Here is a 26298-nt window from a genome sequence, read left to right on the forward strand (position 1 = left end):
TTGAAATATAAGCCATGCTGAAAATGATATGAAAATGTCACAAAGTCCTAATAATAAGGGCACAGCAACCTTTATTGAATTGAAATTTTATTTTCGTTTTAACTTAGTCATAAAAGCTCAAAAGTCAAGATCCTGTCAGATGAATGGAACGGAGTGTATGTGTGAAAGGGCATTGTTTTCTGGAAAACGTGTGAAAACATAAATTTGCTTACGTTATGTCAGGACTGAAAAGTGAAGTTTGACAATAAAATATGTCTGAGGCTGTTAGAAATAGGTGACCTCAGTCCTCTGCTACTCATTTCCGCCTCAAGGCCACATTCTGGTAGAAAGCACCTGAATCTCATCATGAGAGCTTCAAGCTGCATTGTGGGTAATAAAGGCACCATGTTTCATGCTATATGAATGAAGTTCTAAATCATAGAAGTACTCTTTGCAGGGAGACTAGCAGCCTTTCCTGTAGGAGTAATTACTACTCTAAATTATTCAGGGATTTGAAAAGCAGAGTAATGTTTTCATCATTTTGAAAGTGCAACAGATTATTTTTCGCAGATAATGCCTCTTTATAACTGCAACAAATTATCCTCCAACATCTTGTTGACAAAACACGCTGCGATACAGTGTGTTATTGTAGTTTCAGCGTTCCACTTGTGCCATCTTTCCAAGGACGTACCCGTTGTTCCTGACAGGAGACAAACGTCTGAAACCCCGGCGCCACTCCGAAGCCCAGCTGGTCTATGAACGGCGGCTCATCTTGGGTGTGGATCTGAACTTTGATCCCTGCTTCAAACGATGTCTCATCTGTTGATAACAGAGATTACGACATTTACAATGAGGATGATGATTTGTATGCACAGACTGGCCTGCATGATCAAACCAGCAGCAATTGTTACTAATCAGATGGAGACAAAGCTCAGCTAACGAGTAAAAAAAAAAAGATGCTGAAAGTTAAAACAAAATGAGAAACGTAAAATTGTAGTCTCAGCTGAGCAGGAAAGAACTATCCCAGTGGAGTTATTAATTCGTAATTGCCATGATTTTCCATGGATGACAAATGCATTGTGGACTTTTAGGAGTTAATAATTGGAATGAGAAGTGACAGGATAAAGAAGGTGGACTTCCCAAATAGACCAGCTGATAACAATACACGCCCCGCAGGAGTCTTATGCACTACAAGGGCATACGAGAGTGAATGCATAAAATTAATAAATAATTGATGATGAGGATAAAACGAAAATCAATATAGCTGACAGCTTGTCTTGCTATAGCACTCTGCTGTATAGATTTTAAATGAACCAGATGGGCCTCTTTGATACTGAGATCAGGGAAACCTCACAGCGAGGTGGTGATTCAAACCTATACTTGTGCAAACATACTTTTGCAGAACCCTGGACCTGCTTATCGTGGCGATGGCAGGTTGGATTCAAGAGGTTTAGCTTCTTTGAGCGCCGGCTCGGGGATAAAGTAGGATGTCTGTTTCCTGCCGCCTTTTCTTTCCAGTTGTCACTTGCTATAATCGTCTAAGTGCTAGGCTTTCTCACTATTTTCAATTAAAGTGCTCTGAAATGTGGCTTGAATTGGCAAGAGAGCTTCGAAAAAGAGACACAGACTTTAACGGTTACACATTTCTTTTCTGATACACAAAGCCATTTTCTGCTGCTGCTGCAGCCTAGACGAATGCTTGAGGCTTAAAGCAGCATATATGTATATGTCATACCCAAGCTCCTGTTTGCATGAGTGCAAACAGGAGGACTTTAAGTAGTGGACATCTGTCTTCAGTACACAACTGAAGTAATAACAATTGGGTGAAAGTATGGAACAAAATGCGAGTATTATACGTTGCTTCATTATTGTTTCACTGCCTGTGCTTTCTTCTGAAATAATGCCAGGTATGTGATAATATGTCTCAGCACAGAAATCAATAACCAGGAGAGGCTCACAATAACCTTGTCAGTTTTTAGTATAAAAAATATATGTGTGTTTTCACAGCTGCCACCAGACACATTTTCAAATTACTTCAATTTATTTAACTTTTTCCTTATTAAAGCATATTGTTGCTCCCATTTCCTCCCACAGTCTGAAGATATGCAGATATAGTGAAGGTTAAGCTCCTAATTACCTCCATCAAAGATTTGTTTGACTGCTTCTTTATTTTTCTGTTTTTTAGTAGAATTACTTGAAAAATTATGGATGGACGTGCATGATGGATTTACTAGAAGTGGGACTTGGCCCAAGTTAGGCGTGATCAACTTTAAGGGCTGATATTAATCCAGTTCTTGGTTAAATTATTTTTTTTAGAAGGATTCTTTACCATTGCCAAATCTGATATTCTGCATCATATCTTCACAATTACATATCAAATTTCAATGGATCTGGGTCCAGAAATTTAATTTATGTATAACGTAGAGGCAATTTCAGCCCTGTTTGAGCTTTGCAGTCTGACTGCTCTTGTTTACCTAGAGGTGTTAATATGAGTGTTCATATAAATTATACAGACACGTTCATACACGTATATTATCTGTAGATTGATATTGTATCCTGGGAGTAACCTTTCTCTAATTTATGAATTCTAGCATATGCTTCACCCCCTGACACCCTGAAAATGACAACTAAAGCGGTTCACAAAAACTGCTGGACACTTAAAAATATCACAATTTCACTGCAACAATAATTTTTAAATGTCAGTGGAAACTGTGTTTTCTATTCCCATTTCTCAAGCAAATTAAAATCAAGAGAAAAGAGAATTGCTTTGCTAAGATTTCAGTTTCAGTGGTTTTGTATTTAGTTTGTCACCCTTGTCTGGACATAAATGCTAGTCACCAATTAACTGTAGTAACAAAATTCTCTCCATTTTTCAGCCAGAAAAGCTTTCAAGGCTGACATTTTTCTCCATGACATCCCATAGGTGCTCTATGGGATTTAGGTCAGAGCTCTGGAGGGCTTTTCTCCTCTGATTTTCCCCTAGGTAAAATTATTCCATTGGGTAGCTGGTCATGCTGAAAGATCCACTCCAGTCCTTTTTTAACAAAGAAAAAAAGAAAAAAAGAAGAAAAAAGTCAAAACAAACAAAAAAGAAAAAACAAAATGATTTTTAAGAAGGTTTCTTACGTTTGCATCCGTGTTCCCCTGTACGCCTGATACACCCTGATTTTATCAAAGCAAGTTCAACTACACCTGTAAAATAATACACTTACATCCACTTTATCTTTTGCGCATTTTCTTAAACTAGTTTAATCCTACCTGTCTTATTGTTCAGTCACTCGCCCGCTTTACTTTTACTCACTAATCCTACGGCCTGTGAACTCAGGTGTATCTGATGATTCTTTTTGATCTCTAAAGCTGCTGTTTCTTTGTTACATGGTTCGATCAGCTGCTACACATTCTCTCCTTCTGGTACATTCCCTTTAAAAACATTTTTTTGACAATATACCAACTGTGAAGATTGAGTTTGTGCTGCTCTGCTGGCGTTCTTTGCGCAGACGACACTTGACCTGTTCTCCCTCCTTCTCCCGTTTCTCTCTCGTCTTTGCAGTGGACATGGGCCGCTAAGTTCAATAAATCAGAATTAGCTATTTCCACATTACTTAGGAGGCATGCTCATGGATTCGGATCTGATTTATTTATTTTAGTAAAGAACACTGGCTTTAAAGTTGTGGTAAACTGTTTGGTTCAAACACCAGTGTGTCTAACATTTTATGGAATAATCATATGAAAGACATGGAGGGTGTTGTAGCTTTAATATCCATAAACCTTTTGATGCCACTCCACACATAAATGACTGTTATCCATAATTCCCATGATTCTGGGAGGTTTTTCACTGGTAGTTAGACACTAGCTTTTGTTCAACTTATATTTATATATTTTTTATACAGTTTGCTCCATAATGTGTGGGACAAACATGGTTTTGCTTCTCACCACCGCAATAGATTGTAAATCAAACAATCAATATGTGATCGAAGTGCAGACTTTCAGGTTTTTTCAGGTGATTTTACAAAATATTTGGCTACAAATATATAGTAATTACAACCATTTCTATACACAGGTCCCCATTTTCAGAGGTTCAAATTTAATTGGCCAATTGACAAGGGAGCATCCAGGTGACGCCTTCTCCCATGCTATTATATGACAAATAAAGCAGACATAATATTTGACGTTCATTTAAAAGTGTTTAATTGTATGTTATAGCTTTTCACTGTAATTTTACTGTGATTTTAAAATATGAGGCCCAAAGAGGACATCATTAGACCAAAAAATGCAAATAAACCTAACAGTGAGAGACAACAAAAACTTTAACAGTGGCCAAATCCACAATCTGGTGCACTGTTAAATAGAATAAATGCTCTGACCAGCTCAACACCAAAAGGCCCGAAAGACCACAGAAGACAGCTAAAGTGCACAAATTATTTCCACTTTTAAGAAAAACAACTTCACGACATCTAATCAAGTCAAGAACACTTTTGCGTCAGCAGGTGTATCACTTCATGACGCCTTCATGAATAGAAATACAATATAAAAATGTGCAAACCACTGATTACACTCAAGATCAAGATTAGACTGCCAAAAAAAGACATAAAGGAGCTTCGACAGCTCTGTAGAAGTGATGTCGAAGCTTCTACAGAAACTGTAGAAACTACAGTTAACTTGTACCAGAACCAGAAACAACTCATGATCCAAAGCATACCGCATCATCTGTCTAACGTGTTGGTATAACTTCCAGTGGAACCAGGCCACTAGTGTTTATTGACAATGTGACTTTTGATTGTAATAGCAGCACGAATTCTAAAGTGTACAGGGCTATACTTTCTGTTGAGGTTCAGCCAAATGCTGCAAAACTGATCAGACGGTGGTTCATGGTGCAAATGGATGACCCCAAGCAACCCAAGAGTTTCTTATAGTAAAGAAATGAGATACTGTTCAACGGTAAAGTCAGCCACCTGATCTCAACACAACAGAGCGTGCTTTTCCATTATTAAATACAAAACTGAATGAAGAAACAACAAGCACAAACAAGCAGCAACTGAATGTTATTTGCAGCAAAGGTCTGGTGGAGCAACTCAAGGGAGGAAACACAACATTTGGAGATGTCCATGAGTTCTACACTTCAGGCTGCAAACTTTCATCCAAATATTAACAAAGACTCTTTATATTTAAAATTGTAATGTGCTAATTTTGAACTGCTGAAGTATTAACATTAGGCATTGTGTATAAAAATCATTCTTGAACGGTTCATGCAAAATTTCTTTTCTCAAATAAAAGCATATAAAGTCAGCTGTGACGTTGTAACAAGGCAAAACCAGATACATTTCTTTGTCCCAAAAATGAACATCTTGATGTATTTGTTAATATTCATAATTTAGCTGTGTGAAAAAATCATGTGAATACTAATCATTATGCACAAACCCTTTGTTCATTCCATTGGTATAAAGTTGTAATTGTGAATAATCACCCATGCATTTCTCACAATAAATGTAATAGAGCTGTTGGTTCAATCTCTCATTCTTTTGTTTTAAGAAGTCTTGGGAAAGTTAATCCCACAGATCTTTCTTGCAGCAGAGAGCTCGACCTGTAGAAAACGCACAGTGGTATTATTGTTGACTGTATTTCACTTAGTTAGGGCCTGCTTTTGTGCATGCTGGGTTACTATTCAGTGCTTACTGGAGCACTTAATGAAATTGAGCCATCATATTTATGTTTCCTGTACTCTCCCTAGTCAAAATATCTGCCAAGATCTACTGGGCAGACCAGCACCTGGATTTTCCTCCACTGATGAATGTGTGTCTGAAATGAGAAGCCAAAATTGTAAAGCATTTTATTCGCTAAGGTAGAAAATCACTATGTACGTGAAGACGTTTTAGAGGTAAATTCTGCCTGTAATGCAGCTGTTCTGTCTTTTTCCTTCCGGTCCTGCATTGCTGAACACCTGAGAGGTGTATTTCTATTATGTAGAAACGCTCAAACACCCAGCAAATATGAAGTGAATAAAGAGCATATTTTAAACTATCAGCTGCACCTACTTATTATAATACCTATTTTGCCAAGCTTAAATCTTTTTTTGTTTATCAAGTAGAATGAAAGTATTGTTAGTGACCTATCTCACCTTATTATCTTCATTTAGTGGTTTGCAAGAGTGTCAAAAAAATCTTAGCTTAACATTTTTATTTACAGCTGCGAGGTATTTCCCTGCAAAAGAAAAACTTTCTCTATAGTAAAGTCTGCAAGGTAACTACAGATGACTTTTTTTCAACCCCCAAATCTGCATTACAGGATGCACATCATATCACTCATCTTTACTTGTGTCTGTAAGTGTGAAATAGTAGATTTTAAGGAACATAAATCCTTTGCCCCGGTGTGTGTTGGGAAGCTTTCCCAAACACCTGCTCCTGTTACTTCATTGCCCAGGGCATTTTTTGCCTGCCTTGTTTGCTGTTTTTGTCAACAACAGTTAGCATAAAGGTCCCTCGGTCTTCCACAGCATTTGTTGACTATATTTCCCAACCAATATATTTAACTCTAAAAAAACAAGCAAGCAGACAGCGTTAGATTCCTCACTGATTATTGATTTTGCCTACAACAAAGTTTTGACCTCATTCTACATCTAACAAATGGGTATAACTCAATCAACTGCCAATTCATATCATTTGGAAATTAAGTTGAATTAAATTAAAAAATTAAATAATTACAAAAACAAAGAATTTGGATTACCAGCTAAACACTATGTTAAAAATAATGAAAGACTAACAGAATATTCCAAAGAATTAAAAGCATGTAGAGTGTATAATATTAAAGTGCATAATTATTACATCCTTTGATTTTCAGCACGCCTCTCGGAAAAGTCTTCAATTATTCAATAATCTTACATGAAAAGCATTTAATATTAATACAATTAAATCAGGACAGATCATGGCGTACTGCTCTAAGTTTCATGTTTAATAATGATCATGAGTATTGTGTTTCTGTGACCGCACTGGACTGTTCCTTTACGGTCGTTTCCCAGTGCCTATAAGATAATGATGCAAACACACAGCAGACTATGCTGGTGAATTAAAATCAGTTTTGCTTCACCTGAAGCAGCACTGAGGAGACGCAACTCTTCTGATGACGGCTCGACCCCGAATGGGAGAGCCCTCAGCCTTAATCGGTTATGTATAAGTCAAGTGCTTGTCTGATTCATGTGGGCTGACTATATGACTATTCATTCGGTTATATCACAATAAAACTTCCTGATCAGTATTCATCTGTCCTTATTCTGTATCTGGGAAACAGTGCGTCAATGCATTGCAGGTTCATCACTCATTATTAATCAAGATGTGTAAAACATTTCTAAAAGCGAATCAGAGGTTTTTGTTGTATGGATTTCTTAGATACACACCTGGATAAAATCCCTTTGCTAAATGTATTTTATTTGTCACAGTTACATATAGAAGACTTAGAGGGAATGCAATACAGCCTAGTCAAATCTTTACCTTAGAGGTTGGAAGAGAATCTCTGTGATAGTTATTTCCCCCCCTCTGGTGTTTCTCAGAGCACCGGCATTGAAAATAACTTTCTGTTTTCAGGTGATTCTGATGAATCTGTCTTTTTTAAATTAAAGTTCCCCTAACAGTGGTACAAGGTGAGAGCTTCAAAACTGGGGATAAAATGTCCTCAAGGTGAGCTTACCAGTCTCTCCCCAGACAGGCAAGTATTCATCCTGCTGGATATCCAACATCAGCTCCAGGCCATTGCCCATCCCACCCTTCGTCGTCACCTGCAGCGGTTTTCCATCTTTGCCTGAATTAAATGTGTAGCATTTCCCATAGCGCGTGAATATCTGAAATACACAGAGAAACAGAGTTTAGTTTTTATTATAAATAGCCACAAACCTTCAACCTTACACTCATTTCTGACCATGAAATAAAATCAGATTTTTCAGCTGCATGAATTTATTCTCGAGAAGTTGAAGCAAAGGTAACAGCACACGGGATTGTTTCAAAAGCAGCTGAAATGCACCTACTGCAGCCTGTTTTTGTTAGGCTGTCAGCTGCAGACCTCAGAGGTCTAAGTGCTGAGATGCTGTTGACAAAATGAGCCCTCGTCGCTCTCAGTACTGCATGATACAGTGTGTGCTCAAGTAAATATGACATGACTTATTTCAGAATGGGATAGTGTTGGCCTGAAAAGTCTCTCAGGCCAATGTACCAAAGTAAATCTTGCAAAAGGAAATAAAGATATTTTATATGTTGTTTTAGATAAAACAACAATTTCTTAGTGATGTGCGATACCACTGATTTCCTTTCCGATTCGATACCAAGTAAAATTCTGGGTGGTATCGACAATACTGATCCAATACCGATACTTTGTACAAAAAACTTATTTTATTTATTGTATCTTTTATTGTACTTCAAATTATAGCATCATAATGATTACTATGTTGTTATCACTTAATAATGCAGAATTCATCATATAGAAATATATTTGAACACCTTGCCTGCCTGCAGCACTAAAGGACTCTGTGAGAGACGTCTGTCTCGCCCTAGCAGCACCTATCCCTGTCCCTCTTCAGTTTGCCTTCAAAGGCGGAAGAGGAAGTAGTTCCTTCCAATGTAGACAATCCGAATGATATAGTTTCTTTCCACTGTGTTCCTGTTAATGATAAACTTCAAATTCACCCTAAATTACTAAAATATCGATATTTTAATGTGAGAATCGATTCTAGAGCATAAATGACTGGTATCGGAGGAATCGATATTTCAGTATCGATCCGCACATCACTACAATTTCTGTTATTTTAAAATTTAGAACAGTTTTATTATTCTGTTGGTTTTAACGAATTGAAAAGGTTAGTTGACTCAAATTTTCTGGTTAATGGAAAATTAAACATTTACAGCCAGCCAGTCAAAAAAGATGGATATAGTAAATGGTAAATGGCCTGTATTTATATAGCGCTTTACTAGTCCCCATGGACCCCAAAGCGCTTTACACAACCAGTCATCCACCCATTCACACACACATTCACACACTGGTGACGGCAAGCTACATTGTAGCCACAGCCACCCTGGGGTGCACTGACAGAGGCGAGGCTGCCGGACACTGGCGCCACCGGGCCCTCTGACCACCACCAGTAGGCAACGGGTGAAGTGTCTCGCCCAAGGACACAACGACCGAGACTGTCCGAGCTGGGGCTCGAACCAGCAACCAGCAACCTTCCGATTACAAGGCGAACTCCCAACTCTTGAGCCACGATCACCCCACGATCATAGTCTCTAAGTGTGTGCTTTAAACTTTTTTTTACTAATAGGCAGCAAGAGGTTTGCCAAAAAGTCCCATAAGGACGGTTAGGAAGGTAGACTTTATGTTGTGTTTCACCTGAAGCAAGTTGGAGTTTTCAATTGGAATGCCCCTTCAAGATGGATTTCCTACTAGGAAAGTCAGAGAAGCCCCACCAACTACAACTTTTCTATCCAAGATGGCAGCAGTGAATGTAAACAGTAGCAAAACTGTAACACTTTTCTTCTGTACTGCCAGTGTTCTGTATTTGTGACTGAAATAAGCCATACACAGAGCACTGACTGCACTCTGTTGTGGCCATTTTTGTTGAATGTTTATAAAATGCAATTTGTATTCATTTTTGTTTTTTCTTTAAAGGTGTAAGAATATACTGACCTAGTTTTGTTATGTAAATTTGTAATTAATTTTATTGGAGAAGCTTTTGGAAAGTGATTGGTTTATTAGCTTATGGACCCTCCCATTAATCAAGAGATTAAGAGCACCCTGGATGGGTGTGGTAGAGAGGTTTTTGTTTTTTGTTTGCCAAATGTCAGATGGGAAGACGGGAGGGTTAGAAAATGATTTTTTGACCACTTCTGAAGTTGTTAAAGCAAATTAAGTTAACTTTCGTTTAATTTTAAGTTTTAAGAAGTTAGTTGGCTGATTTCTGTTTATAATTTTCCACGAAATAAATGGCATATGATTTTTAAACAATGGAGTCAGAAGTGCGTTCTAAAACAAACCTCCCGTTGCCACCCACGGCCTTTTCTTGGACTTTTTTGGTGTTTGGAACGTAAAAGGCCGCGACACTATCAGTGAATGTGCTGCAGCAGTGTTTTTGACTGCAAGCAAAACAAAAAAACAGGCGATCTGCTGCATTGCTAGGAATAGATGAATAGATCTACTATCTTAGGGAGCAAAGCAATTTTTTTCCCTTGCTTTTCTGACCACTTTGACTGGAATGCATTCAACCTGGGAGTCGTGCCACCCTCCAAATCACAGATCCCTTGGTTAAAGGAACACTGGGTTAGGATCATTGTGACTGACAAGTCTTTAACATTGTTCCTCAGATTCTCAGTCAAGACCACCACTCACTTGTCACCTGAAGATGGTGATGGCTGACGTGCTCAGCACAAGGCTTGAAGTAATATGTATAAAATATATACATATAGCAGAGTTATTTGTCATAGTCCAAAATGTAAATATATTCATTTGACAAAGAGTTTTTGAAAAGCTAGATTCAGAATATATATGTTTTTGTTTGCAATTGAATGAAAAATACAGTCTTTTCCCCCTGAATGGATTAAAAGCATCTAAAAAAAAAAAAGACATCTAGCAAACTCTTCTCTGCCACACAAAGAGATACAACACAGAGTTCAATGAACATGATGCAGTCAAAACAAACTACTTGCCCTCAAACTACATGCGAAGAGTTGATCCATGCAGTCGCATCTATTTAAAGAGGCACTATTGCGCGCAGCAATGAACTGCGACCTACTGGCAAAGACAAGACGGCTAGTGAACTAATGGATGTGTAATCCAATCATAAACATTAGGAAATGGAAAGCCATGGCTAGGATCCAAAATACAATCATCCCTTACTTTGTTGTCAAGCAACATGATTTTGAGCCTTGTATCAAAGCATGCTAGCTCTCAATTAAGTTCCTGTTAACCTTCAACATTTTGACATTCAAATGAGGAAGCAGTAGCAGCAAGGAAGGGAGGAGGTTTGGAGTCAAGTAATAAGAAGTGCGGAGAAATAATGAATGAAATAAATCTCTTTCCTTTGTCCTCGACTCTGGGCCCAAACACAGTTCTCACGGAAAACAGTCGAGATAAGAATTCAGTGTCAGGAAAAAGAGAATTTGCACGTTTTTTCATACTGAGGCTGCTTAAAAGTGTTGCTGCTTCCTTTCTTCTGAATGTATTGCATGGATCTTGGGAACAAATAAGAAAGCGTTCATTATATGGTGACGTGTGACTCAGACATTAGTGCTTCATGACAGATTATTCATATGTCACAAACACCAGATGCAGAGAGCTGAAAAGATTGGCGCCATGTCTCAAAGAGGAAAAGTTAGTGTAATGTAAATCCTGTTCACTGAAGTGTGTGGAATAAATGGAGCACAATCCACAATGGATTACCCCCTATGGGGTGGTTATATAGGCGCTTTTAAAACACAAAGTGATGAAATGTAATAAAAGGCCTTCTGATGGTCGGACACAATATGAGATGTGACCTTTCAAGTGCATAAGTGGAAAAACTTAGTGAAAAGCAGAGCTCCTAACCGCTTTCTATGTGCTGAGACTCAGAAGCAGGATATCAATAAAATGCCCTAGAAATCCATCTTAGTCCTGGAGATGCCGCTGACCAAAATCTGATTACTATTTATCTTTTGACATGGAAAAGGCAGAAAACGCCTACTGAAAATATCTGAGTAAAACAATAGGTAAAAGGAAAAAAGCAGAAAAAAAAGAAATGCTTGCTTTATTATTGATAGAATTTAACTAACAGACCTGTCTACATCTAAACAAGCTACTGATTTGTTAGCACAATTTCTAAGTTTTCCCATTAAATCTCAATATGACTTTTTCTACTCTCTTCAGGAGACAAGTTTGAACAAAAGACGAGGCACTGCTGCTCCCCCTGAACAGAGAAAAGCATTTGGCAGATAGACATCAACAAAACAGCGATAAGATTGTTCCAATTGCAAGCACATTTATTTGTCATTGTGCATGTGCCCAAGCGTGCACACATATCTGCACGAGAATATGAATGACTACGCTCAAATTAGTGTGTACAGTATTTTCGTGTACTGTGCAGCCACCCCTTCTCACCATCTGTGTGTATGTGTTGGTAATGTGGTGACTGACTACAGGAGGCCTGTAGTCAGAGTTGCTGTGGTAACCAGGAGATTGTGCTCGCTGCTTTGAGTGAAGAGCAGCAGAAGTGGGTGCCAGTGATGACCTTGGGGAGTCAGGATCTTCATTGTGTTTCGTTTGAGCTGATGTTTGAGCTTAGTCAGAACATGCTTCTTCATGTCTGTCTCTCGCGCCTTGGTTTTTGCGTTAAGATTTCTCAAATGCGTCCTTACCATTTAGCACGAGCTTCTTAATATTCTGGAAAAGTGCAACCTTTATACCTGAGGCAGAAACAAAATCCTGTTAATAATATTTAAAGATAAGCTTTAAATGAATTAATTCTAGATGTAGCGCAGGGATAAAGCTGGTAATTAATGACCCTGCACAGTGATCGTGAATGTTTGAAACTTGTTGCCGTTAACCTTTATTTGCTCCAATACATTTAGCATTAAGGAAGGTGAAACATTTGGATTGCCTAAGCAGCTTTTCCCTTGAAGGTAAATCCTGCGCCGCTTTTGGTTTTTGCTCCATTGAGCACTGTGCCCCATACATTGCATTTAAAGTGAGAACTGCCAGATCTTGTTAACTTGTAAACACAGAATACAAATATTTAAATCGATCCCACCTATGGGAGAAAACACTGAGAGAGACATCACTCTGTCTCGTTCACACATGGTGTTGAAATGTCACCGTCTTTCTCTTCGATAAATAATTCACAGAGAGACAGCCTGAGACTGTTGAGATGGCCCTTGGCTATCCTTCACATGACAATGTGAAAAGGATGCACAAGCTGTTCCCTAAAGTTGCCAGGGAACCACTTTCCTCCTCCTCCATATCAAAATCAGAGCTGAGTACAACAAGTGTCTTATTTTATGACAGTTAGAAAAACACACACACCTAGGAACGATTATCTATGCTGAGCTTCACTCTGTGCAACGAACACAAGAATTAGCAAGTTTATAATGACGCATGGCAGTTTACTTTGCTTTATATGCTTTATATAATACAATTTAACACGACAGACAAAATGCACCACGCGTATAAATGAAGACTTCAAAATGAGCCCCAACAAAGACGGAATGTTTCACTTCTAAAATCTCTTAAAAACAACCTCCATATCGAGTTCTGCACAGCAGCAGATGAGAACCCACAGAATCTATTTATCGGACTTTGAAAAACAAGACAACTGTTTCCAAGGTCAAGAATGAGCTCAGCTTTTATTCAAGTCAGCCTAGAAGGGGAGCCTTAGAGGTGCTTAAGATCTAAATGGATCTTGCCAGGTTTTTGTTCTGTCACCTTTACAAATGGCAACTTTGCTCATTGCTCCCAATTTGTCTCTGACTAGTTAGAAGAAAACAGGTGTGGGTTAAAGTGGAACAACACAGAAAGTTTTCCAATTAGGAAGCATCAAAGTAACTCATTTTAAATAAAAAAAAAGCCCATTTGCATGCCTTTTAGAATAATGATGCTATTGCTGGTGATGTTGTAGAAGGTGCAGGAATGAATATAAAAGCTGTTTTGGTCTAAGATCTTTTGGTTTATTGTCACTGCTTCCACTAGCATTCTCTCCAGACACAGCAGGGGTCTGTTATCAGAAAAAAAAAGATTGCTTTGTTTGATGCTGGGCAGGTACTGCACAAACACAAAAGAAACAACTAACTGGTAAACACAGTTGACCAAAGAAGAAAGTGGACGGAAACATGTCTCAGAATGAATCCTAATGTTACGCGATGTTGGCTGGAGATATAAAAAGGCCGCTGTTTGCTAATAACTAACAGCTTGCTTACAAATTCATAAGGTGATAATGTGTAAATATTTTGTTTACTGCTTATATTGCTGCTCGCAAGTCATTAATTCATCGGTTAATGTCGACTTAACGTTTCACTGATGATCGGCAAACCAAATACACCTTTAAATACACAGACTTCCCAGTAAGATTTAAGAAAAACTGGGCAGGGAGTCATCAGTCAGTGGAGCGCGCAGGAGGTGCCCAGGCTGCCAGCTCGTTCTTAGGTCAACTTCTTAAATAGAAATCAATGTCTGTGACCCACAAGTGAAGAGAGACAGGCCTGAGAATTAAGCATGTGTGTTGGTGAAGCACGGATAAAGACGAACGGAGGGAAGGATAGATTGCTGAGGCCAGTGGACCATATTTATAGAGCTTCAAGAGAGACCCAACATCACAGGGGGTTCTTGCACAAAAGTCAATACATCCTCAAAGTCTATGTAGACAGACTCGCCTTCGTCCTCCACACCTCGCTTCTCAAGTGTGACTGACTCTATTGGTCTGACTCACGCTGACAGCTTGTCTTGCCTGCCCAGAAGCCAAGGAGATCATCATTGATTATCAGTGGAGTAGCACTTGCCCCCAAAACACAGACTTTGCTATTATGCATATCTGTAAATTAAGTTGTTCTCGGTTAGACCCTACCCCACTTAATACAACATTAGAGATGATGTTATGAAGAAATGTGTTTGACTGTGATAACGTTTTTGTTTTTCTGGCTCTGTTGCCTTGTAAATTGGAGATGAAAAAAAGCAGTTTTTGATGCATTATTTGTGGATATGGTTTGATGACACAGACTGAGGGCTGCCATCAAGGCAAGGAGTTTCAAATTATACATTTTCCTAAAAGATAAAATAATCCTTAGTCATCATGCCTGCTGCAAATAGCAGAGGAGCCTTCTTGACATCAAACTGTGTTTCTAACACCATAACAAAATCTATTTAACTGAAAACAAATTTGGGTAATGAGGTGGGAGAGAGAGCAGCACTTGGCTTTTACATTGTTCTCCACATGATGATGGAATGCAATCAATGGGGCTGCAGATTACCATTGAGGCCAACGTTAACTGCACTCTATCACTTTGTCAGTGAGTGTTGTAAAATGTTCCTAAATGAATCAAAAGTCTTCATTAGGGGCAGATTGGTCTAGAAGTGTATACACATTGATCCAGAAGTAATGGACGACAAAGGAGGGATCAATCCAGACCACGTGGCCAACACTGAAGGTTACTGGATTTTGCAAACATCTCCACTGAATTATTTTTTAAATCTTTTGCTATTGTTCCTGTGGAATTTACAAGAGAAATTCAGTAATTTATGAAAGTGACAGAAATATAAGTTTGTTTAAACAAGGGAGGCAGAAATGCAAATATAAAACCATCACTTCAAATCTTGTCAAGCCTGTTTAGGGGCATTAATGCAGAACTATTACAGAAATATATTTATGAATTCAGATACAGTCAGAATAATTACTGACCAGAAAAAGAGTGGGATGCTGCGTAAGTCCATATAAATATAACAGTGGCGTAGATGGATAGAGCTTAAGACGTGGAGAGAGGGAGAGTTAATTGAACTACTGGGGCACATCACCAAGCAACAGTGCGGAGGAATGCGTGTTGTGCATTCTTGTAATTGCGTGATTTCAAAGTGAATTAATTTCGTAGAGTGATACCTATTCTTGTGCCACATGTAAGATTCGATCAGACAATAAACATTTCACTCAGCCTAATAATCCCCAAACCTGCATCCATCTCTAAAAACGGCATCAACCTGTTGGGGAGGAGTGCGGTTCACTTATAAAAAAATAAAATAAAATAACTTTGGCAAAACACTCACAGTGCTAAAATTGCGAGGCCCGCAGAGCTCTCCCTGGTACCGACAATACAACAACATCTCCTCCAGTTGGTGTCCCAGCCGGTCCAGCAGCTGTCTCATGGACGGCTCGGACTCCCGGGGAGGAGGAAGGAAGTGGTTGAAGTCCAAAATCCGAGACAGCGGGGACCAGGGCGGCTCGCCCTCTGCGCTGTCGCCCCGCAAAGGGGTAAGCGCCTCTCTCGCAGCGGGGGAGACCTGCCCGTTCATCCCCAGAAGTCCCAGCCACTTCCCCGCGCTGAATATGTCAGTCTTCTTCATGCGCCGCGGCAGAAGGAGGTTCTGGTTACAAATGGTGACAGCGGGGAAAACGAGTCGCTTGGCGTACACCATGTGCGCCTTGGTGTACACGGGTGACGAGAGGAGGTACCGCACTCTGTTTGAGGACCAGGTGAAGAGCAGACCCAAGGCAGCCAGGAACGCCAGCAACCACGCGACTCTTCGGGGGTAGGAGCCGCTGAGGAAGATGTGTCTTAAGCCGTGCAAAGTGGTGTGTTTCAAGAAGAGCTTCCCGGCTTCGGCAAGAGAGCCCGGTCTGGGTTTCGATCCAGATGAGCCGCACTGGCACATTTTGGAGGAAGGCTGGTGCGCGCTTTCAACATCGGTCCCGCTGTGGTCACAGAGAATGCGCCTAAAATCGCCTCTGCGCTCTCCGATGGCTGCTGTTTGTCAGAGACTTTGAAGAGAGAGAGAGTGAAACGCACGCAGCTCCACTCAGTCTTTTCTGGCACTGAACAGCAGCTTGTGGCGGTGATGGGGGAGTATTTTGTCAGCCTCACAGCGCTCCCAGAGCTTGTCCGGGGGGGAGCGAAGTTATTCCGAATGATTTAGTGCGCTACTGTGCAGCAACAGGAGTCTAGGGGATTATTTCATCTAAATTACAAGCAGTTAGTCTCTGAGAAAAATCTGTAGAATTTCCCTCGAGACAATGGATTTAGTTAAAATCGCACTTACATGGTAAAACACATTCTTTCTGTCCGCCTCCCTATTTTAATTCTCACTTTTCCATCCTCTAACCTCACTTGTAACACACACGGTTTGGAATATGCGCTGTTTGATGAATAAAATCACTGGCCTCAGTAGCTACAGACCATTTGTCTTCCTTTTCTAGCCCGTCATGCACACACAGAAGCACGCACACTCCTATAGGCGCGCACACACGCACCTTAATCCTACTGCCTTACAATATGTGTTCTACCTCAAAACTGAGCAGAGTACAGAGAGTAAGGCTCCAGAGACTGTATTCTCTTTCATTATTGTCCCACCAGTTGAATTTTAAACAAGGCAGATTCATAGTAAACTGAGACTTCTGTAACTTTTTTGTCTCTCACTCAGCTGTAAGTAAACAGGTTGACATTCTTGAATGTCATTTCTCTGAAGTGATTCGGTCAAAGATGAGAAGAAAAAAAAGGTCAAGGTGCTGCTGGTAAATGAATGGAAATCATGTTGCAAGTCTTCAAAGCATCTCCCGAAGTCCCAACAAGCCAAAGCAGCATTTAATGTTTTTTCTGACCCTGCGGTGCCCCAGTTTGACTGTGATGAGGGGAACCTGTTTCAAGCTAGAGCATGATGCTTGAATGCACCATTGACAAAGTGTTTTGCGAAAACAATCTCCCTCTCGGGGGTGCTGGTTAAGTGGTGGTTTATGCTTGGTTGATCACCATCACAGAGTGTTCCAACCCCAAGTAAAAGCTGGACACTGCAGGTCTGATTCAATCTGCGTGCTTCTTGTTGTAGACAGTGTGCATGTGTGTATTGCTCAGGCTACTGCGTGACTGCAAAGGAAACGGAGCTGAGAAGGAGACGGTGTGAATGACAGGAGAGAGAAAGCTTGAATGTGGAGTACTTGCCTTGTCACTCTATATGATCTAAGGAATAAATCAAGGTTTCTTGAAACTTTGGTAATTGCTGTGATCCGGGAACACAATGACCGGAAAGTCAGGGAATAACACGAGGCAAGACAATGAGATTGGAAAAGAGCCAACAGTTAAGGGCTATCTATCTATCTATCTATCTATCGATCTCACTTTTTTTGAAGAAGTAGAACGTTGTTGGTAATAATTCATCACTGCATGCTCAGAGTAGTGCAGACACAACAGTGGAAATGCTGTGTAGTGCGATATCTAAAAGACGGCTGCGTTTGAACCATGTAGAACCGATATTCTTAGACTGACTTTAGTTTTTGGTTTGGTTAAAACACACTCCTTTACAAACTCCTTAAGGCAAACATTCATTGGTTGATCGATATGCCAGGTTATGGCTATGGTTGTAATTTGTGTTGTAAGCTATAAATCATTAAACATTTGCTTGACTGTCTCCGGGAGATATAGGGAAACTAAGCAAGAGCTTCAAAAACTCTGTTTTCAGTACCTGAAAAGTACAAGAGATTCTGAAAGTCATTTACTCTGAGTAATGTTATACTTTGAAATATATACTCCCAACCAGTTGTGGCAGATGTTCGCCCCTCCCTGAGCCTGGTTCTGCCAGTGGTTTCTTCCTGTTAAAAGAGAGTTTTTTCTTTCCGCTTTCACCAAAGCGTTTGGTCACACGGGGTCATCAGTGTGTTGGGGTTTTCTTTGTTTTTTATGTATTATTGTTTACCTTTACCTTACAATGAAAAGTGCCTTGAGGCAACTGTTCCTGTGATTTGTTGGTATTTAAATAAAACTGTATTAAATTGAATTGAAAATGTAAACGATTTGTCCCGACTCTCACTCTGGTAAATGGTAAATGGTAAATGGTAAATGGCCTGTATTTATATAGCGCTTGGTATCACATACACAGTGCTTTGACCAAACGTCCTGTGCGTTATGTAAATGTATAAAGAGCCTGTGAAATAAAGTGTAATAGTAGATTAAATTGTACAAAGTACATCTTAAATGTTAGTAAAAATACCAAAATGTCATGGTTAAGGAGTTTGTAAATGTACACATTTGCAACTTTTTCTTTAATATTATGACAATAAAGAGTCTGAGGCTACTGGTTTTGGGGAGAAAAGCCTCATATTAATAGTTTGTATTGTTTCTTCTCCCATGCACAACAAACTTTATCTCCATGCTACAGGGAAACAGGGCGAATGAGCAGCACAGTGGAGAAGAGACAGAGAGTTGAATCACTCTGTCTCTAAGCACAGATTAATTTCACTGTGTTATTGTCTGACTATTAATTTTATGTTTGTGTTTTCTGTTGCATATTGCTAAGGTAATTTTAATTAAATTACCACACAATATACCAGGCAGTATTCTGGCTTTGAAAAGCTACGTGCAGCATACAGAGTGGGATAAACAGGGAAGTTAAAGGGGCTCATAAGCTCATTTTGGCCCATTTCTGCCTCGCCACATGGGCACATTACTTCTTTCATAGGTGTACTTGATAGGGCTACAAAGCTTCCTTTATGTCTTTGTGACTGTGTTGAATGTCTGTCTACATTAGGGCATACTTTAGTGTACATGACAGAAAATTCACAAATGGCAAGGAAGAAAGGATGAAATCAGGCAACCACCAACCCTCACTCTATGTTTCCTGGATTCATTCAGGATCCCACCTGCTTACTCATAGTTTTTACTGTCATTCTCTCTTGTCGTTAATGCAGCACACGTGACTTCTAATGTCCCCTCAGAGGATAATCAGGCCTTCTACCGAGGAGATTACTTATGTTTTAACGAGTGAGGGTATCGCAGGGAATGGCTGCTCAAGTACGGGTACGTGGTGCCTTCTCAGTGAGATTCCACCACCACACGCAGTAGTCAGGAGTTACACTGAAGTGATCAAGATGTGCCTGAGTGAATGCAGTTGGCATGGCTGTAAAAGGAAATAAAGGACATAAAATCATTTTTTTCTGGTCCAGTCATGAACAGAAACATATTCAGGTTGAGCTTAAAAATAGAGGATGACTACAGATTATCTGTTACTTATATTAATAACATGGTGGGCGGCGCATCAGAACTCTCAGGAGAGGGATCCTGACACTTGTGGCATTTAACAGCATTTGTTCAACCCTGTTTCCCCAGTCAGCTCATCAAGAGAGACATATCGGAGGAGAGGCTCTGAGCAACAAATTAATCCGTCTGGGTGAAGGGATAATGATGTACTTGCTTGACACAGAAACACAATCCCAAAGCAAGTGTAACAACAACAACAGAATAACAAATGCATGCTGCTCTGAAGACGCTGTTAGACTTTCACTAATGAACCCATTATGAAACCAAACAGGGATATTTATCAGGAAACTCTGGCCACATATTATTGCTATTCATACTAAAGCATCTGTGACATGAACAAATATCCTAATGGACTGTTTGGTGTAAAACAAAAGAGAATATAAATTTATCACTGGACAAAAAGGGAGATACTGTCAAGACTGAATAAGAAGAAATCCCATAAAGAGCAGTTTCTTTGATTAGTATTGGCAAGAAAAATGCAGACTTTGCTGAAAGAATATCGATTTTATAGTTGTGAATACCCACACGGCAGAAGTTTAACTATAAAAATGCTGCTTTTTTATTGCTTCAAAAAAGAAAGAGTTCAGACACTTCAATACTCTTTTTAAAAGAAACACATGCACAATGTTACTCAGACAGCTCAACCACTTTTGTGATTGCGTATCTTTCTTCTTGTGAAGTCACAGGGCTGATAAACATAAATCTGATGCGGACCATTCTTAGCCAGTCGTGTACATTAATGGATGCTCTCTCGAGTTCAGACCTGTCAGCACCATTACACAGAAACAAAAAGGGGTGTAATTACAGGAACTGTCTCAGTCCACAAATGTCAGTATTCATTGCAAACTGGTGTCATGAATTTCCATCACAGCCTATTAGGCACCACAGATTATTAGTTGCTTGATCGGAGGGAGCTAATGTGAATAAGAATAATCAGTACATAGCTGTTCTTAGGATGGATTTTTGCTTTGACAGTTCCTCTAAATGAGAAAAAGAGTTTCAATCAGTGAGGCCACTGAGGCAGCGAATGCTGAAAATCCAACTGGAGATGAATGAAAAGCCACTGACAAGCATGGAAACCTAATAGCTGTTACTTGACGTCACACCTTATCATTCACTTTAGCGAACTAGAGGGGATTACACCTTTTGACATGCAGTGTGTGACATGCTCAAGGCTGAAATGCATGATGTATTTTATTAGTGCCACGAACTCTGGTTGTCAAACCTATGGCGCAAATGAAGTTCATTAACATCAGAGTACTATGTTCTAGATATTTCTGACTTTTACTGCATTTATATACAGCTTTATACATATGCAAGTAATTTCATTTTTGTTTATGCACCACGACAGTGTTGAGGCGGAAATATGTTTTCAGAGCTGTCCGCTTGTCTCTATGCAGGAGGAGGATTACGATAAAACTACAAGGCTGATTATTAGAAACCTGGCAGAGAGGTGATGAATAAACACACCCTGTACTAAATATTTTCCAGATCAAAAGAGGGATCCCGGCCATTCTTTAACATTGCAAGAAAGAGCATTAACCCTGGCACTGGAGATGCCTTTTTATGAACCCAATTCTGAAAATATTGAGAAGCTGGGTGAAATGCGAATACAAACAGCAATGATTTGCAAATCTCATAATCCCATATTTTCTTTACAATAGGACGTTTAAATTGAGACATTTTACTATGCATAAAAACAGTAGCCTATTTGGTATTTTACATCAGCAGCATGTCTTATGAAAGTTGTGATGCACAACCAAAAGGCTAGAAAGTAAGTGGTATTGAATAGAAACAGCTGGGGGAACATATTGCAACTCCTTAGGTTAACTGAGAACGTGTCTGTAACCTTCTTTTTCTTCTTCTAAACTTCTTTTTCTTCTTATTCTTTTGGCTGCTCCCTCCTCAGTGTGGTGACCCCTAAACAAGCTGCACTGGAAAGCCTGTTTACAAAGCAGGAGATGAACACCTAATCTACGTCCATCTCACGCTTTCCCTAACTTCCTCTTCTATCACATCAACCCTCTGCATGTCCTCCTTTAGTAAATCCAGGAACCCCATCTGAGGTCTTCATTTTTTCTCCTGCCTGGAAGCTCCATCTTCAAGATATTTTGTTCAATATGTCCACAATCCCTTCTCTGCACGTGTCCAAAACATCTAACTTTGCCTCCAAATTGCTTAACCAGAGGTGACATACTTATTTCTAATCTAATTTAACCAACAGGTCACTGAAATGATTGGGTATAAATAGAGCATCTTAAAGAGGTAGAGTTTCTTGAAGTAAATACGGACAGAGATTCACCAATCTGCAAACAATTTGGGACAATTTCAGAACAATGTTTCTTTGAATAGATAACATCAAACGATTTGGAGAATCTGGAGAAATTTCTGTGTGCAAAGGACGAAGCTGAAAATCAACACTAGATGCCTGTGATCTTCAGGGACTTCAGGTGACGCTGCTTTAAAAACAAGTATGATTCTGTCATGGAAATCACTGCATGGGCTCGGGAACACTGCAAGAAATCACTGTCTGTGAACACAGTTTGCTGCAGGTTAAAGCTCTAAGAAGCAAAGAAGAAGTCACATGTGAATGTGAAGTAGCAACACCACCGTCTGCTCTGAGTCAAAGCTCATTTAAAATTGACTGAGGAAAAGTGAAACTTGTTCTGTGGTCAGACAAACTGAAACTTGAAAGTCTTTTGCAAAACATGGGTGCTGCCTCCTCAAAACTAAAGAGCTTGTTATCAGTGCTCAGTTCAAAAAGCCTGCATCTCTGACAGTATAGCGTTGCTTTATAGCCTATGGAATTGATAGCTTGTGCATCTGGAATCTCTATTGTGAACAAAATATGAGATTTGCAAATCACCGCTTTCTGTTTTTACTTACATTTTACACTGTCTCAACATTTTTGAAATCAGGGTTGTAGATATCACTGTTTTATTATTTTTTCAGAATCAGAATCAGAATCAAAGGGGTTTATTGCCAAATGTTGAGCAGGTTTACAACATTAGGAAATTGCTGCGGTGCTTCAGTGCAAACATAGTGTCATAAATAGCACTTAAATAGTGTCATAAATAGCACTTAAATAGACATGAAAAAATAAAAGTAGGGATAAGAATTAAAAGTGCTACGTAGAAAGATATGTGCATGAGATATACATGAGATATATACATGAGAATAAGAATTAAGAGTGCTACGTAGAAAGATATATACCGTATTTCCCGGACTACAGAGCGCACCTGAATATTAGCCGCACAAGCTAAAAGCAGGGGAAAATCCTGTTTTGTACATACATTAGCCGCACCTGACTAAAAGCCGCAGGTGTTTCAATGTTGACTTATCATATGTAAGAGAATATGCACAAATCGAATTGTCAGGAAAGAGATGGCTGTTTGGAGACACACCACTTTTATTAATATTTTGAAAAACAAGTTATGGGTACATATTTGCATAACCTTTTAGGGTATGTGTACAAGTAGTGGTAATTACAAGTACAAAACATGTACTGTGCTTCATAAATGAGTAACAAATGTAGTACATAACAATAACCTACAGCACACCAGAAAAATAGATTCAGACTACCTTTTAGGCTCAGGTGCAGTGACACGGCTTTAACAAGAAGAAAAGTCAGTCATTCACCACCATCTTTCTCTTCTTCCTGCGCACTAAAACCACCAAAGTCCTCTCCTCCAGTGTCGGAAACGAACAGGCTCAGGGTGGCTTCATCATCCACTCTCAGCTCCTTTCTTTCGTTGTCACTTTCAAAACCAAAGAAATCCTCATTGTCAGTGTCAGAGTCGAACACCTTCTGAAGAGCCTCCTCTCCATCAGGCAGCAGTCCAGCCCTTCGAAATCCGTTGGTGATCGTGGATGTTTTCACACTTTCCCACGCTGTCAGAATCCAGTGGTGGAGTTGGGCATAACTTGCTTTTTGCAAGTTTATCGCCGCTCATCATCCACGCCTCCAGCTGAACGCGTAGTGCTACTTTGAAGTTTGTTTTTCGCACTACTTCGTACGGCACTACGTTGCCTGGCGGATGGACATGTGACTAACATACCACTCTTGAACTCCGATCCTTCCGCCAGGCAACGTAGTGCCGTACAACAGTGGAACAAACAAAACAAATCCGCTCATGGACAATCCATAGAAAAGCCGCACCTGACTAAAAGCCGCAGGGTTCAAAGCTTGTGCAAAAAGTAGCGGCTTATAGCCCGACAATTACGGTACATGAGTGCAGATAGATAGTGCATTTTTCTATGTATTTTCACTATTCTCTACTTTATAGCCACTTTGCATGTAAATATGACAATTTTCCAAGGTCACGTGTACTCTACATGCACAAGTACCAGTAATTAAGTAGGCGAATTTCGATTATGCACAGACACTGCAGATACTTGCATGCCGGCATGCAAAAAGGTTTCCTGCTCTGCAAACACTCCAGACTGGTGGTACATGTACACTGGTATATTTGTATTTAGCTAAATCTGTTTGTGGATTTATGGATATTGAGCGCATACATTTATCTGTATATCTTTTTGGAGTAATTTTGTCCATCTGTGTGGTTGATGGGCTATGTCGGAGAGTTCTGGAGACTGGGATGGGCTGGGAAAAGAGTAGGAGAAACAATCTGCAGCATAATGTAATACCGTCATATGCTGTATATCAAGTGAACTGTTATGCATCAACCTATAAACATATTTATATACATATATCCAGTTGCATTAGAGGAACTGTCTGTTGAATGAGTCTGTGCAGTGGAATTTCAGCTCCTAAGACTTTTCATTTATTTTTTCTTTGAAAAGTGAAAGGAGGAACATGAATATTGCATGTGTCATGTGGATGCTGGGGTAAATAAAGCTTTGGGGTCTACTGTGTGTCTGACCGCATGTGCCTGTGGCAGAAGGTGTGTTTGTGAGAGCACTGGGGTGTTGAGGCCCTTGGCATTTAATCAAACTGTCATCCTGGGTCCAGGGTGGAGCTGACTAGCCAGGACTTAGACATGCGTAGAGTCAAACTTCTTGCAAAAAGACAAGGAAAATTTTCCAACCTTACTCCTTACCACTATTTCCTAAAGCACTTGAATGTTTAAATTCTGCTTGTATCATCACCTCTCTTATCTCCATTTCCCTCAGTGCTTAACAGCTCAACCTCATGTTTGTTTGCTAGGCCACAGATACACTGCATTTCTCTCTATCTTGTCATTCTCCACCATGTGTCTTTAAATTATAAGTCAACTCTTCTTGAACACACCTTTGTTCTTTCCTCCCCTCTCCTTCCTTCTCTCTCGCTGTGATCTCCATATTCTCTTTGCTTCTTTTGCTTGCTGCTGTCTCTTCTCTGTCTCCCGCTGGGAATATTCAGCACCAAGGCTTCAACAAGGGAACAGGCAAAAAAAACAAAACAAGATGAAGACAGAGAAAGAAGGAGGTGAAGGATAGAGAATAGGAAGAGAAAGGGGCTGGAGGCATGGGGAGCAGCAGCAGTCAGGGTCCTGTAGCTGCAGAGGCTGACAGAGGAGCAGGTGGTGATTTACAGAGACAATTTTGAGGATAATTGTGGACATGATCTGCTGTAAGGAACAAATGTCACAAAGGCCACTGTTCCAATAGCTTCTCAATCTGTTCAGCTATGAGGTTGAATTAAATGCTGCATCATGTAAGTGCTGATTTACTATAAAAACAATGTGGGAAGTGAATGTTGAGAGTCAGTGGAAGTAGCTCAAGAGCTCCCTGCAAGCTTACAGAGAGCTTCAGGCAGCGACATTGAAATGATGCTGAGTATTGTGTGATGGTGTTAACAGCACTCTGAGCATAAAGAAGCATTGAGAAACACATTGTGTGAATGCTATGCATATGTCCTTCATTATAAAACTACAATAATAAATCAACTGCTCTGAACACACTAAAGGTAGTGTTAGAAAATAACTAAACATGGCTAATTCCTGTAATTGACATGAAGCAGCTGTATGGTGATTTACTACTGCAGTGCATTACAAAAGTCTTTGGCCACCACCCATTTCCCTAAGCTTTATATTGAAAGAGCCAGACTTCTTATTTTGAAAGTGGTCTGGAGCAATAGGTCTCCACATGTCCAGACTTTATAGAGATTTTTTTTAGACAAAGTTTGCTTTAGTCTCTGGCAGCTGCATGGTGTGCAGTGTGTCCTTAAAAATATGAGGAAACTGGACATATAGAGGACAAAAAACCCCCCCAAAGTGATAGGTCTCCTACAGGAGTGGCTGTAGCTCAGGAAATGGAGAAGGTCACTCACTAATTGGAATGTTGGTGGTTCGATCCCACCTGCTTCGGTCTGCATGCTAAATATCCTTGAGCAAGATACTGAACCCAAGTTGCTTTGTGAGGCATCCATTTGAGCATGAATGTGTGTGAATGTTAAATAGAGAGCACTTACGTTAGAAAAGTATAGAAAAAAGTGCTCTGCTGATTGAGGTAAGTTGTTTAAAAGCACTTTGATTGCTTGGTTAGAATAGAAAAGCGCTATATAAGAACCAGTGCACTTACCATTTAGGTATCTAGGAACAGTATCTGAAAGTCGCGCTGTTAAGAAACAGGACATGAGAGATGCATCGAGCCC

At 39.8% G+C, this 26298-nt stretch overlaps 1 protein-coding gene across 3 annotated transcripts in view; it reads right to left on the reverse strand.

The window, feature by feature from the left end:
* Positions 1-26298, reverse strand: part of asic1b (acid-sensing (proton-gated) ion channel 1b) — a 181375-nt gene that overhangs the window by 17165 nt on the left and 137912 nt on the right. For 2 of the 3 annotated variants that reach the window (XM_004547619.3, XM_004547622.3), the window contains 2 exons: positions 7657-7807; positions 671-798 (listed from right to left, as the gene is read on the reverse strand). In XM_004547619.3, coding sequence (XP_004547676.1) covers positions 671-798; positions 7657-7807 — 279 coding nt within the window. Of the gene's footprint in view, positions 1-670; positions 799-7656; positions 7808-15726; positions 16431-26298 lie in introns of those variants that run through there. The other variant, XM_012918207.3, reaches the window with a different exon arrangement.

Source organism: Maylandia zebra, linkage group LG5 (genome assembly GCF_041146795.1).
Source record: "Maylandia zebra isolate NMK-2024a linkage group LG5, Mzebra_GT3a, whole genome shotgun sequence".
Taxonomy (NCBI): Eukaryota; Metazoa; Chordata; class Actinopteri; order Cichliformes; family Cichlidae; genus Maylandia; species Maylandia zebra.